The 14,803-nt window shown below is 53.6% G+C and overlaps 5 protein-coding genes across 5 annotated transcripts; 3 read left to right on the top strand and 2 right to left on the bottom strand.

The window, feature by feature from the left end:
• Window positions 1-700: 700 nt before the first annotated feature.
• Window positions 701-3,142, bottom strand: A1O7_05112 (uncharacterized protein; the record flags this gene model as incomplete). The annotated part of the gene is made up of 1 exon (XM_007759122.1): window positions 701-3,142. One exon carries the CDS (start codon window positions 3,140-3,142, stop codon window positions 701-703), a length of 2,442 nt encoding a protein of 813 aa, XP_007757312.1.
• Window positions 3,143-3,881: 739 nt separating this feature from the next.
• Window positions 3,882-5,448, top strand: A1O7_05111 (uncharacterized protein; the record flags this gene model as incomplete). The annotated part of the gene is made up of 2 exons (XM_007759121.1): window positions 3,882-4,262; window positions 4,312-5,448. The coding sequence occupies 2 exons, from the start codon at window positions 3,882-3,884 to the stop codon at window positions 5,446-5,448; spliced, it is 1,518 nt and encodes a 505-aa protein (XP_007757311.1).
• A 727-nt stretch (window positions 5,449-6,175) lies between these two features.
• A1O7_05110 (uncharacterized protein) lies at window positions 6,176-7,673 on the top strand (the record flags this gene model as incomplete). Its single annotated transcript, XM_007759120.1, has 6 exons — window positions 6,176-6,269; window positions 6,329-6,365; window positions 6,417-6,513; window positions 6,574-7,327; window positions 7,373-7,535; window positions 7,583-7,673. The coding sequence occupies 6 exons, from the start codon at window positions 6,176-6,178 to the stop codon at window positions 7,671-7,673; spliced, it is 1,236 nt and encodes a 411-aa protein (XP_007757310.1).
• Window positions 7,674-8,015: 342 nt separating this feature from the next.
• A1O7_05109 (uncharacterized protein) lies at window positions 8,016-9,156 on the top strand (the record flags this gene model as incomplete). Its single annotated transcript, XM_007759119.1, has 2 exons — window positions 8,016-8,847; window positions 8,927-9,156. The coding sequence occupies 2 exons, from the start codon at window positions 8,016-8,018 to the stop codon at window positions 9,154-9,156; spliced, it is 1,062 nt and encodes a 353-aa protein (XP_007757309.1).
• Window positions 9,157-10,589: 1,433 nt separating this feature from the next.
• On the bottom strand, window positions 10,590-13,733 carry A1O7_05108 (uncharacterized protein; the record flags this gene model as incomplete). Its single annotated transcript, XM_007759118.1, has 2 exons — window positions 10,590-12,796; window positions 12,881-13,733. Coding segments are annotated over 2 exons (3,060 nt in total), but the record flags the coding sequence as incomplete, so codon positions are not given.
• Between the last annotated feature and the right edge of the window lie 1,070 nt (window positions 13,734-14,803).

Here is a 14,803-nt window from a genome sequence, read left to right as displayed (position 1 = left end):
GTCTGTGAATGCGCGTGAGTGCCAAATAGGCAGTGAAGCCAAAAAGAGTCAAACATACTGTCAGCGTGTTTGGCGCCGTGACCAAGACATCATCACTCTCCTCTCTGACCTTGACAGTCGTCGGGGTTGGTTTGCGACTCATCTTGCCAGCTGGAGAACCAGTCGAGACGAGTGTGGCCATGTGGGCGTCGCCAAAAGAGTCGTGATTGACTGAGTTCCTTACAACATGCAAGGATATCCAGGGCAATAGATCAAGGAAAGAGAGGAAGAGAAGCACCGTCAAGGCAAACGAGAGTGACAAGAAATTGTCTGCGAGATGAGGAAGGCGTTCAAAATGTCGAGGTGGAGGAGGATGGGAGAAGAGGTGGAGGACGAAATGAGAGAATGGTTTTGAGTGAGAAAGAGATCACGGCAGATGGTGGCAGTCGCTGGCAGAACGTGTCAGTGAAGCAAGGAAGGCGCCAAGATCAGATGTTCACCGTGAGGGAGGTCGCTCTCCTTGTTGCGATGCGGCTGCTTCCAACCTTTGGTCGTTATGGGCGCGGCCGTGGGTTGACATTCATCCCAGGCAGAAGGAGCAACAGAGGTCGAGCAACTTACCAGAGGAACCTACAACATTGTGCCAGAGACTCCGGCGGTATCCCAGCAGCCCTCAAATTTCTTCGGAAAGACTTACGAGTTTTCAGCTCCGCTAGATGTACTACGGGAGATATGAGGCAGGAGATATGTTCCAGTTGTGGTCGAAGAAGCCCATCGCTAAGGCACCTCCAGCGCCCTTCCACCTTGCCTGGTCGCTCAGTATCACGAAGTCAGGCACTCCCGCCCCGGAAATTGTTGGTATCAGCCTGGCAGCCTGTCGCAACCCAATATCGTCATAGCCCCAGACTACCAGCTCCAGCTTCTCGTCGGGAAGAGGCCGAAGCCAGACTCCTCCCATGCCTGCTGCTAAGGGGACGTGTATGACCCTGCGATCTCTGGTACTGAGTGTTATGAATCCGCTGGAGATCTGGATAGGGAAGTGGGAGATACGGGCTCCGGGTACAGAAGCCCCTAGGCAGATTGTGATGATATTGCCTTCTCTCTTCAACACTTCTTCGTACTCTGCGAGGGCAACAATGTTCGTGTCAGCACCAAAGTACTGCAGGAAATTCCGACTGGCCTGTACCGCCACGGGTAGGGTGTCATTCGAGTCGAAAATCACCTCAAAAGGACCAACACTCCGCAGGATGGCATCCAGAGGGCCCCGTTGGCGCCCGTATCTCTTATCCAGAGTTTTCCAGTCGAGAGCGACCTCCAGAGACCAAACATCGGCTTCATCTCTTACGAATGATGCCTTGTTCGACCCTACCTCGAACGAATGGGGCAGGTCATCGATCATGATCTCGTTCGGAGGATCGCTAAGCTGCACATTTGAATCCAGATGGAAGCGATGGATGTTTTCTGTACGCAGATGCCAATATGTGCTCGTTGGGTTCACGGTCACCGAGACCGTTATCTTCCCCAACCGCTCCGGCGTCGACAGTTGGTCGACAAAAATACCGTACTTGGAGCCCATATCATCCGAATTGGGGACAACCAAAATGAAGCGGCTTGGCGCAGTTTTATGGCATTGAGAAAAGTTCAGTTGGTGCTGGTAGAAGTCCATCATGGGTGCCGTCGTCATGATTCCAGTGAACCAATGTCCCTTACCCAACATCTCCGAGTAAGGTGCCAAGTGTCCTGTCTGGGCAAGCAGAGTGTTCATGAGGCGAGAGTGATAGGGTGGCACATTGTCATCTGCTGACCCGTGCTGCTGAAATATGGGAATGCCGTCCAGATTCTCAGCAAAGAGTTCATGACGAAAGCTTGCCCTCGAGCTGTGAAGAATGCCGGTCTGAAGAGGGTCTGCTTCGGTCCATATCACATACGGGACATAGTTCTCGATCGAAGTATATCCCGACGCAGCAGCGATGCCAAGAACTCGATCAGGCTGATGAGAAGCATAAAACCACGCCCCCTGGCCGCCATTAGAATGCCCAGCAACCAGAACTCTCTCTGTGTGGACGCCTGGTCCTCTCCAATGATTGCTTTTGATCCAATCCGGAATGGCTGACACTGCAGCTTGAGCGTCAGTGAACCCCCAGGTATGCCAATCATCACTGCTCCACGGGCTCATCCCGGTCGGGCTAAGGATCCAAGCCGGAAGATGAGGAGCACCGTCGAACATGTGGCGAGCCAGAGGACCACCCGCTTCAACGCCTGCTCCGTGGAGATTCAAGAGGACTGCCACCTCATGACTTGATGCATAGGACACGGAGGGCGGCTTTAGCGTCGCATACGAGACCACGCCACTGGGATGAAGGAATGTGATCTTCTGCAAGGAGGATGCGTTCGTATGCGTCAACCCAACAGTGAATGTGAGTTGGTGCAATTCTGAGTCGTCCTGCGAGTACTTCATAGTAAAGAACAGGAAGTTGTCAAGCTTCCGAGCAACATCAAACGTCATTCTCAGTGGCCTTGACTGGCCCGGAGCAAGTGTTGTCTCCTCATCCATGACTCCGACGATCTCTTCTTTCGAGATTGCGGTCAATTGGCGGACAGTTAGCCATGCGCCGGCTTGATTCCTGACTGTGACACTACCGAAATTGCTGCAGAGCCGTCCGTCAACCAAGTCAGGTAAGACAATATCATCTGCGAGGACGTGAAGAACAGGTACAGCGGGTTGAGCACGCAAGCTTGACTCCACAGTTGGAGGGCCTACGCCTCCCATCGAACGGACTTCTCGGACAAGACGAACAGTGAGATTGGTCCATCCAGGTTGAAGGTCCACTACAAGAGGAGCTCGACCAAAGCCGAAGAAATCTCCGCCGAAAACATGAAGGTCGCCGACCCAAAGCTCCATGATATTGTCGGTGAAAAGTGTAATTGTTTGGGTGGTGGTGCCGTGGTTCACAATCCCTCCTTTCAGCCATGCTTGATACTGGAATGCCGACCAACCATAGATCTTCTGGGCGAAATCCCAGTCCACTTGGTCAAAACCAAGGTTGAAGTCAACGGTGCTACCATCATGTGCAATTGAAGTTTTGCAACTCACTCTCTCCCACCGCACGGTTGCATTTCTGGTCAAGGGACTGCGGAAGCTGATTTCTGCATCCACGTGCATCCGGTGGGCTCCCCCATAGTACTCGAGGGGATCTACTCCCCAAATAACTTCTGCCTGAGGTCAAGGAGCTGGGCAGTACTGCGAGGCTGGCCCTACGTACCTCGAGTTCCAAGTCTAAACGGGCCGAGCACGTCCCACTCGGGCAGGATTGTGATCGGCCCTTCGTAGGTGGTGCCTTGTCCGGAGAGGGTACGTTGAGCAGTCTGAATGGAGGTAGAGGTCGCGAGCTGAAGCAGTGTAGCCAGAAAGCGCTTGAAGAAGCTCAAAAGTCTCATTCTCTTACATATTGCCCAATTCTTGACCGGACAGGTCACCCAGCAGGTTCCTGCCGAAAGTTGACGCGCGTTCGCAAATGCGAGCATGACCGAGTACGGAGACGCAAACGGCCCAATAGCGACACCCTCCCTAACAAGGCTAATTAGCCGAAGATAGGCGTTGCGTTATCAGTTCTTAGCGGTGCTAGCGCCGCTCAACGCCTGCACGGACTTTGCGACATGCATTTGCCCGATGCAACCCATGCTTGTCTGAGATTGATCACGGTTTGAATGCATCATGGACTTCTAGATCTGCACACCTAACTGACAAACACCTCGAAAAGACCGCTACTTCGCTTCAGACCAGATGGCGCGACCAACACAGACACCTTAAAGTTACACTCTGACAGCTGCAACAGCATGCATGACAGGGCGCCATCTGAACCTACCTCGATCCCTTTATTGCCATGAACATGACCACCACCATGACCCAAACTCCTGAGCCCCGGACAGTACATCGATCAGTATCGCCATACAAGCGATCAAGCGAGACCCGGCCCAGCCATGAGAGATTTCCTTCTTTCGATCACAGTGTCACTCCGAACTACCCCTTCAACGCCAACATTGTCGCGGAAAGCCCGCAAGAGCTCACCCCGGGACCGGTTCCGAACGGTGAATTGAGATGGCCCTCAAGGAAGATGAGCCAAAGACTTCGCGATTCCCGGCCTGCAGGGGTATACACACACAGACACAAACGTAGCGTTAGCGATGCATTGCACAGACTACGGACAAGGCAGGGAAGCGTCAGTGAAAGCGCGCAGGAGCTGGCAGAAGCCCTCAAAGCCCCCATATCATACAAGCTGATTGTGAGTCAATGAAATCCTAGATTCCATGCGACGCTGACAGCGAGAACAGGCTCTATGCATTGTCTGGTACATGACCTCGGCGTTAACAAACACTTCGTCCAAATCGATATTGAACGCCTTCCCCAAACCCGCCACCCTCACCATGATTCAATTTGCCTCGGTGTTCATCTGGTGCCTCATATTGACAAGCCTAGCTTCGGTGTTCCCCTCGCTGAAGAGATCGGTGCCTGCGTTGAGAAATGGTCTCCGGAAGCCATCATGGGATGTCGCGTACACGGCATTTCCACTTTCGATTTTCCAGCTGCTAGGCCATCTTCTGAGCTCATATGCGACATCGAAAATACCGGTATCATTGGTACATACCATAAAAGGGCTGTCGCCGTTATTCACCGTACTGGCGTATCGAGTGGTGTATCGAATACGCTACAAACGAGCAACATACTTGTCGCTGGTACCCCTTACCTTTGGGGTGATGTTGGCATGTTCAACCGACCTTTCCACGAATTTCTGGGGGATTAGTGCCTCTCTAGTGGCGGCCATTGTCTTCGTGACGCAGAACATTTTCTCCAAGAGGCTTTTCACTGAATCGGCGCGGGCGGAGGCCGAAGGCCAAACGCATCTACCTCGCAAACTGGATAAGCTGAATCTACTATGCTACTGCTCCGTGGGAGCTTTCGTGTTCTCTGCTCCCGTGTGGATATACACAGAGGGATTTGAGATCTTACAGGACCTATGGAAGGACGCGTCGATTGATCTTGTCGAAAAGAAAGGTACACTGGATCACGGCCAGCTGGCAGTGGAATTTGTGTTCAATGGCATCTTCCATTTCTTCCAGAACATCATGGCCTTTGTCCTCCTTTCGATGATGTCTCCGGTATCGTACTCGGTGGCATCTCTCATCAAAAGAGTGTGGGTAATTCTGGTCGCAGTTATCTGGTTCCGGAGCTCTACCACTTCGGTCCAGCTTGTCGGAATTGCTCTGACATGTTTCGGCCTGTATTTGTACGATCGAACGAGCATGGAGGATGCAGCAGAGAGGAGAACCAAAGCCGGTCACTTCCGGCACAAGCACACGCCGTTGTTGCCAGTTATGGAAGTCAAAACCCCCGGACTCCGTGAGGGGCCTGGCATGAACGATGATTATATGAGCGACTCATCGGACTCGGCAACGGAAGGGAAACGATAGCCAAAGTCGCCAGCACGGGTCGACTTCAAACCCTGGATAGCTGCCTCCAAGAACTAGGCCAGAGACTACCTTGGCTGCAGAGAAGCAGCCAGAAGCGCAATGAAACAAATCAATGCATGATTAGCACAATGACATAGCGATGGTGTTGGGAGTCGGAATGTGTGACTGAATCACCCATGCATTTGGGAAAAGGCACATCTGGGGCCATTGTGATAGATAAAATGGGCGCAATGTATTCGTCAGAGCCGGTCTAGCCGTGCTGGTGTAGGACAAAGTAGTCCGAACAATGCCTATGCATCAAAGCCTTCATCGATGTGTATATGTAGCGACCGTCGGTAAGGAACTGAAGCCTCATTGAAATTTTGCAATTCCTAGCACGCTCCAGCTACGGCGCGATGACATTGTGTCTGCTCTGGGATCACGTAGCAGAGGAGCGAGAGATCTCAAACGCAACCCTGGCTCCTACAATAATCATGTCCACGAAATGAGTTAATAAGAGAAAAGGGAGAGGAAGGAGAAACAGAAGCGACGGAAAATTGATATGCGAGTTCAAATGACAGAAGCGGCGCGTTACTGCATTAGGAATAGCGTACTCAGGATGCGCCGGAAAGGCAAGTGGCTTGGTGGCCGCGCCGATGCTGAGTGTACAGCCTCCAGTGAAACGGCGTCTGCACCGTCCTCTTGTTCAACTTTGCAGCCAGCCAGCAGCAGGAGAAGAAGCGCAAAGATGTCGCGGACAGAGATGCAACAGTCCGACTCGATGGAGCAGGAGGATCAGCACAACGACGGAAAGAAGAAGCAGAAGAGCCGGCGTCCCGCGAGTATGGCCCCTGCGACCGATTACCCCCAGCGCAGTGTTGCTGACGGAGCGTCTATACAGACACCGCATTCCGACAACAGCGGCTGAAGGCATGGCAGTGAGCACCGTCCTCGTTCTCCAAGGCTTCTAGACTGTACTGACTCTTCAGACCGATCCTCACTCCTAAGACCGTCCTTCCCATCCTCTTTGCGGTCGGTGTCATCTTCGCCCCGATTGGCGGGCTTCTCCTCTGGGCGAGTGCAAGTGTTAGTGGCGGCGACGGCGACCATGCTGAGAGGCAAGGAAGGTGCTAAGTCTCTGCTCAGATCCAAGAACTCAGAATCGATTACACCGATTGCAATACCACTGCGACCAACCAATTCACCCAGATCCCCGAGTCGAAAGTGCACTCATCCTTCAAGAATTCCAATAGTACAGTGAGGCCGCAATGGAAGAGAACGTTGAACACAACAACGCCGCCATGGAGCGTCACCATCCCCAACACACCAGTCTGTACGTTGCAGTTCGACATCCCGAATGATATCGGACCACCCGTCTACCTCTACTACCGCCTCACGAACTTCTACCAAAACCACCGAAGATACGTCAAGTCTCTTGACACTGATCAGCTGCGAGGAGACTTTATCAGCAATTCTACCATCCATGACAGCGCCTGCAACCCCATCAAGACGGACAGCGCAGGCAAGGCCTACTACCCGTGCGGCCTCATCGCAAACTCCATCTTCAACGACACACTAAACTCTCCGCGACTGGTCAATGCCGCCGGCAACGAGCCAGCTCAGCCATACCGCATGACGAACCGTAGCATTGCCTGGGGTTCGGACGCCTCTTTGTACAAGAGGACAAAATACACCAATTTCGACGTGGCGCCGCCCCCGAACTGGGTCAAGAGATACCCTGATGGCTATACTGCGGAAAATCCCATTCCCGACCTTGCCGAGTATGAGGAGTTCCAGGTTTGGATGAGGACAGCTGGTCTGCCCACGTTCAGCAAGCTGGCTCTGCGGAACGACGATGAAACTATGACTGCCGGAATCTACCAGATGGAGATCTATGACTGTAGGTACCCGCGCAAGCAATTCGGTTGGTGCTAACTATGGCTAGTCTTCCCAGTCACAGTCTATGACGGCACCAAGAGTATTTTGATCTCGACAAGATCAGTGGTGGGTGGAAAGAACTCATTCTTGGGCATCGCCTACGTCGCTATTGGCGGGTTGTGCATTGTTCTGGGTGCTCTGTTCACTGTTGCGCATTTGATCCGACCAAGGTGGGTTCGGTTGAGGCCACAAGTACGCATTCACTGACTCTGTCCAGGAAACTCGGCGACCATACGTATCTGTCTTGGAATAACGCCGCTCCGGCTACCGGTATCCTTGCCACTGGTCGCGACATCAGAGGTCAATGAACTGGCTGAATGAGTTTCTTACGCTGACAACGTAGCATTTTTGGTCTGTTATTGGGAAGCCGGCGTTCATAAATCAGAGAGGCTGAATGGGTCACGGACTATACTTTCGACAGTGAAATGCAGCAAATGCTAGCACAGTTGTTTCATTCCCGATGCTGGTGCAGAATCACGTGGGAAGGAATACCACCTGGGATCGCAGCCCACATTCCAACTTTTTCAGCATGACGACGACTGTGTTGGTGATCTGTGCGTCGAAATGCTCTTTCTACTGAGACCGAATTTTGCTATCCCATTTCTTTTGTACATTGGCGGCGAATACCACCTCACTTGCGTGTGGTTAATATGCTTTCTTCGTGCTGGGACTCATCCGTTCATGCTCTGCTCTTCCTAACCCTCCTCCTGACGTTGGTTCCTGACGCCTCCGCAGGTATCGCAGAGTATCGCCCCATCAGCAGATCTTGCGGCGCCCCTCCGCCGACCGAAGAGCTGCTCGCCACGCATCAATTTCTGCAAGAAAACGAGCCCCTGGAAAATGAGCTCTGGAACATCTCCTCCATCGAGTACCGACACTCCTCAAGCCTCTCACGCCGCCAGGCGCTTGTGCCGCTCTTCATCATCGACACGTACATGCACATCATCTCGGACACCGCGACATCCTCCCTCAGCAATCACAACTATATAACCGACAGCATGATCCAGGACCAGTTCGAGTATCTCGCGGATGCATACACCAACGCCAGCATCGGGTACAGGTTGGCCGGCGTGACCAGAGTCACTAACGACACATGGGCGTCCAACGGCGATGATCTGGCCATGAAGAGGGCCCTCCGGCGCGGCACATATTCCAGCTTGAACATCTACTATCAATCCCTCCTCCAGGCCGGCGCAAACACGCCCGGCGTCCCCACTGGGTCCACGTTGTTGGGGTTCTGCTCCCTCCCGGCGTCGGGCGTCACTTCTGCCACCCGCGCGGACCAGTACGTCGTCGATGGCTGCAACGTGCTCAGCGGGACCATGCCGGGAGGGAACATGCAGGGGTATAACCTCGGCGGCACCACTGCGCATGAAGTCGGGCATTGGAACGGCCTCCTCCATCCGTTCACGGGGAATAGTTGCGCCGCAGACGATTGGGGCGACTATGTCGCGGACACGCCGCAGGAGATGACGAGTACGAGTAAGTGGTGCCGTGGCCGCATGCCTGGCTCTGCTTGATACGGCCCACAGGGCAGGTGATCGCTGACGAATGATGTTAGATGGCTGTCCCGTGTATAAAGACTCGTGTCCCAACTCTGGCATCTCCGCCACCGCGTATACCGGGCTCGCTAGCCAGGGGGATAATCCGTACGGACCCCAGGGATATGCGGGCGTCGACCCGATCCACAACTTCATGGATTATTCTAGCGATGCGTGTTATCTGGGGTTTACGCCGGGGCAGGGGGCCAGGATGTTGAATGTGTGGAATATATATCGCGCGGGACGGTGAACTGACCTGGGATAGAGGAGCGCGGTGCTTATGGACTGAATGATGTGATGGAAAGGTTGCTGGAGGCTTAGCCGGGTCTGCGAGATTGTTGGCACGCAGTATTGATAGAATTGATAGAATTGCTACCGGGTAGATCGCGGGATCATTGAATGGTACTCCGTACGGAGTGGGTTGTTCCAGTGATGTCCTCTGGCATCCTGGCCAGGATCCCAGGAATCGGGGGACTGGTTTTCCGCCGGCTCAAACCTCGACTCGCCCCAGTTCAGCTCAACTTGGTGCTCAAGCATCTTGTCTATGCACCCGATCATGGAGTCCACTGGTGTCGCACCCGGGCCAGTCTCACCAGTCTCATGCGGATGCTGATATGTATCAGATCTCGTTGATAACGATTCTCTATCTCATCCCCTTGCCAAGGTACAGCACCTACCCTAACACTGTCCCTCTCGCATCTGGACCTGCGGGATTTCCTAGTCAAGGCTCAGGCGCCCGATATCCCAACCACAAGCCTACACCGTCCCATACCAATGCATATCCATCTGAAAAGTCCTTCGTTGACCATTACACGAGGTCCTGCCTTCTCTATCAAGCCAGACGCGGCCATCCCGCTCGTTCTGAAATCCTGTGGAGTTTTGTTTTTACACTGAATGTACACTGCGAGAGCATTCTCAACTTTACTGTACCCCCACCGATCTGCATGCATACAGTACTGTGTGGTGCGTATGTACTGTACCCATTCCATCCTGCGCCGCTCTGCATGGTGGTGATCGTGATTTTCTGCCTGAAGTTGCGTTTGTCAACCCCCCTCGGCCATGCAGTAGACCCTATTGTCGATGTCGGGCGTTGGGATTGGCCGCATTTCAAGACGTTGGTGTCGACGCAGTGGGGCGCATAGAGTGAATGGACGCATGACGCACGGAGAGGCGACGAGCACACAGGATGTTCAACGGATCTGAAGAATAAGACGCCAACGGGAGAGATAAGGGTCAGCATCTCATCCCCCAGATGATCCCTTCGTGACGCACGAGGTCAGCTCACCAAGAGGATCACGACGTAAAGGCGAGTCTGCACAATCGACAAGATCATAGTAAGGTGATACTGCACATTCCATGTACCTGCTTTGAACTGAAACTAGTTGGCAGCGTCAATTAAGATCAGATATCGAGAACATAGCGTACTAAAAGGGGGTATATCGAAGATCGCCAGAGACAGCAGCGCCAGATCCTGCTTTACAGTCTGCGAATAGGGCGATGGAAATCATTCATGCCGTCCCGTATGTCGTCGCTTGCTGGATTAGTCGATGAGATGTCCAGAGCGTAGAAGAATTCGAGGCCAAAACTATCTACAGATCATGCCGTTTTCCGTGTCCAATATCACAACCCGCTTCTTGAACACTATACTTCAAGATCTCAATTCTGAACTCAACCGTCTGCCCAGTGACTCTTCGTCCCTATTATAGCCAAAACCACGGCGAGGGTAATGACCACTACACCCACAATACACATCCAACGATTGAGATTTCTCCACCACCTCGCATTTTGGAACTTGAGCTCTGCGACGCCGGCGTGGTTCCGTTCTAGACACAGTTTGGCTAGCGTTTCAAGAGAGCCTGATTCCAAACCTGGATTTTGTGAGGGACGCGAGGTACCCTGGTTTCGGGAGTTTCGCAGGGATTGCCGGTGAGGCTGCTGCCCAGGATACGGCTGACGCTGAGCTTGGGATTGATGCCATTGCTGACGGGATTCCCGGTAAACTCGTTTCTCGATATCACCAAAACTATCTGGCCGTTGTGGAAGAGGTAGGAACGCAGCGACGAACCACGTCAACGGCATGAGGAATCCAGTGGCAAAAGCTAGAACCTGAACCGAGCGGAGATCGAGTTGGAACATTGGCCCAGGTGTGTCGCCGTCGTTTGTGGTGATTTCAGGGACGCCGGTCGTCCAGCGTGCTTTCGAATTGAATGGGAATCCGAAACCACGGGACACAGAGGAGCCCGTGTTCAGTCGGGCGTCATGATGGAGATGAGGAGATGAGGACCACCGATGCCATGAGCTGCGCATCTCGTTACCCCAAGGACGATATATGACGGATTGGTTCAGCGACTCAGACCCCGAGGCGCTGTAAGTATACGAGTGGTGATGGATCGTGTAGCTTGAACCCCTTCCATCTTCATGCGGGAGCTCGTGTATCTGGATGACGCCAGCCCAGTGCGCACGAGGGTCGACGGGAGGCAAGGGCATAGACGCCGCTCTGCTGTGCTGTCCGGTAGGTAGCTCGTAGATTCGAGGTTGCTGGTATGACTGCCGCCGTGCTCCATGTGCAAAAGGTTGTGCTACGGATGGTGGAGGAGGGAGGGATTTGGTAGCTGGATTTGAGACAAGCGGACCTACTCCCGGGAGAGTGTGGGATTTTTTCGCGGCTAGCTTCGGTCTCTTGGGCCGAAGAAGACCTCCTAACCGATCGCTCATACTGTAATGGATGTTGCTGAGGCTGGGACTTCCCGACCTCGTTGTTTCAGGTCGAGAAGGTACTCGTGCCAGCGTCGAGACCGGAATCGGTGCTTGTCTCGCAGCCAGCGAACGTAAACTCAAATAAGATCCGCTGGGATATAAGTAATGGAAAGAATCTCTGTACATGCCCGAATAATATCTCCGGGCCCACGAGGGGACTGGAGCGGCACTGACGATACTGCTGGAAGAAGAGCTGGGACGAAGAAAACTGGTTTGTCGTGACTGCGTAAATGATCTCATGGAATTAAGGCGAGTTGTAGACTGTTGTGCTGAATTGGTGCCTGAGGAAAGTCCGCTCAGGCTACCGCTCCGAACCTGTCGGAGAGGTGAGGATCTGTACGTATATTCTGACATAGGGAGGGCAGAAACTTCGTCCGAGGCTTCGTGGTAGTGAGGGTCGATCGAATGATGGTCGCCGTCGCCTGACACAATCGTCGTATCAATTCGCGGAGCTGGAACCAGGCGGACTTGTGTCTGGTTCGCAGATTCATTAATGATGTATTTAGATGCTGGAGCTAGGTCTTCCGAGTTGAGATATTCGTCAAGATCGGCAACCGAAGAGAGCTCGCTACTCTCGCTGATTTCGCTGATTTCACTGATGTGCCTCGACCTCAACCAGGAACCTTCAGATGGTACTCCTGATAAAGTAGACGAAGACCTTGGTGCCGAGCCTTCTGTAGACATCGATCTCGAGTTGCGTTTTGGGATGTTGATGCCAACCTGCTGACTGGGAGGCGGAGCACGAACAATCGGATATTGAATCCTCGGCGGGCTGGAGCTCAGGGCAGCTTGAAGACTCGAATGGGTTTCCGCAACAGAGCTGCGATCAGAGGATGGGTCGTCCCGGCCCAAGACTCGGACTACTGGACTCGACTCATCGACAGCGCTGCTTTGCTGAATGCTTTGCGGTGCTGATGACGGTAAACCAGGATTGACAGGCGAGCTTGTGTCCGCAGCCGAAGTGTCGATGCGGTGGTTGGGTGGGGGACTCGATCCAAGAGGATTTCCTGCCCGTGTCCTCTCAGCAAAAGACCGCCCTCCTGCCGTGTTGGACCTCTTCCTTTTCCCTAGGGACGTTGATGAGGAGGACCGAGATCGCATAGTGTAGTCCGACTGTGCTTTCCGGGCTGTCGCTGGGGAGCGTTCCGGCGAAGACGTTCCCAATTTTACCACATTTGGACTCGACGATGGCTCGCCGTCACTGAACCGTTCCGTACTCGACGTGTGGCCAAGGCGGACCACATTGGGGCTCGAGGACTGGTCAGTGCTTTGGAAGTCTTCTGTACTGGAGCTGTGTGCAAGGCGGACGACATTGGGACTTGAGGAGCTTTGTTCAGCTGAGCTAGTGCTTGGTGGGTCTTCAAAGGCTTCCAGCAGAGGACTATTTGGTTCTTTCAATGCTGGAGGCCGCGGACTCGATGTTGCGCCCAGCACTTTGTAGTTTGGGCTCGAGCTGACAGTGGGATCTTCAGCTATGGAGAAAGACGTTCGCGACGAGAGCCTCTTGACAGCATGGGGTCCTGTGGGCAAAGCCGGCAGTAATGCCAAGTCCTCGTTGGAAATCTGACGACATGACTCCCAAGCATATCTCCCGGACAAGCTCTCACTCGAGCTGAGACTTCTCAACCGCAATGAACTGGCCGTGCTCGGGCGAAGTGGTGGTGAAGTTGCGGTAGAAGGACGCGAGGTGTCATCTGCCTGGGACTCATACAGATCTCTCAGTGCTTTCACTGATCGCTTTAGTCTAACAGTAGGGCGGGAACCCCGCGAGCTCTTCGAGACACTGCTTGTGCCTGCTTCACTGTCGGACAGAAATCCAAAGGCATCGGTGAGTGGGCTCGGGCCGAAGCTTTTCTTCTTGCGGAGGGTGCTGGGCAAGAGCACTTGCGAAGGCTTCGTCGGGAATGGATTGGCATTGTATATGTCCAGGCTCTCTTCTGATCGCGACTCTTTGCCCAGGCGGCAGGAGACCTCGTTCGCTTGGGAGGCTGACTGCTGTTGCAGTGGTGTTCTTTTTGGAGAAGTCCGCTTCGGCGACCTTTGCTTAACCGACGAAGGGGACGAGGACATTGCTATCTCATCGTCAAGAGAATGGATTGCGATTCAGGTTCAAATCGCGCAATTGCTAGGGATGTTCGTAAAGAGAGGTAATATAACGAGTGACTAAAGGTGAGCTGTGTAGTGTCAACAACAAATTCAAGTTCGTGTCAATGATGCTTTGTGGAGATGCCACAGCAAAAGCTTCGGAGCTGCACAGATCTGCACCGGGACGAGGCTGAGGATGGGTCGAACATGCATATGCATGCTGCAGGGCGGGATTAAAGTGAGATTGGACCGGCGGTGTGCATGTGACCGTGGGTGTCTAAGTATGGCGTCTGGTATGTGCAAGTCGGACGTTGTGCTCTGTACACGAAGCAGAAATGTCGAGTCTGGTGATACTGCTCAAGGAACGTCGGAGGTCTCTGGATGGGAGTCAGATGAAGTCGCTGAGCCTCCCACCACAGTAGCTTCCTTCCGCGATCCGGTGAAGGGATCGGGGATCAGGGGACGAGGTGCGTGCCTGTTCTCGGTTCTTGTGAGGCTTGAGCCATGTTAAATTGAGGTGGCTCCAATACCCACTAAGATGGTGCAAGGACCAAGTCAGAAGTGAAGACTGGCCGTGGATGCTTTGGTGTGAAGGAGCCCGCGCGAAACGCGTCCTACACAGTACAATCGAGGCCATGCATCGGAGTCTCGCTTTGCTCGCGTGGCATCCTGCGCGATGACAAATTCACCGATTGGCCGAAAGCTGGCCGCGAAATTGACGCGACAATCTTGCGGTGCGCCAGGGGCGAGCCAACGCCAATCAGGCATGCGCGAGTCGGTGCCAGACGAGGGTCAATGAGATGGCGTCAATTAAACAAAAACCATTTTCTGCCTGTTCTGTCCACAGGTCTAAGGCAAAATCTGCTTATCGATTTAATAGCTGAGAAATGACACCGCAAGCCTGAACGATAACCGAGCGTAATCAGAGGAGTGCCAGCGCACGCGGGGGAGGCCGCGTCTCTCTCACTCTGACCTCATCGAGCCATTCACACTTTTCTCGTTCCGGACTCACAACAGCCGTGAAGACCCCTTTCTCGAATCCGACCTCACCGTGC

The sequence above is a fragment of the Cladophialophora yegresii genome, assembly GCF_000585515.1.
Source record: "Cladophialophora yegresii CBS 114405 chromosome Unknown aczIN-supercont1.3, whole genome shotgun sequence".
NCBI classification, from domain to species: domain Eukaryota; kingdom Fungi; phylum Ascomycota; class Eurotiomycetes; order Chaetothyriales; family Herpotrichiellaceae; genus Cladophialophora; species Cladophialophora yegresii.
This window is presented reverse-complemented; position numbering and strand designations above follow the sequence as displayed.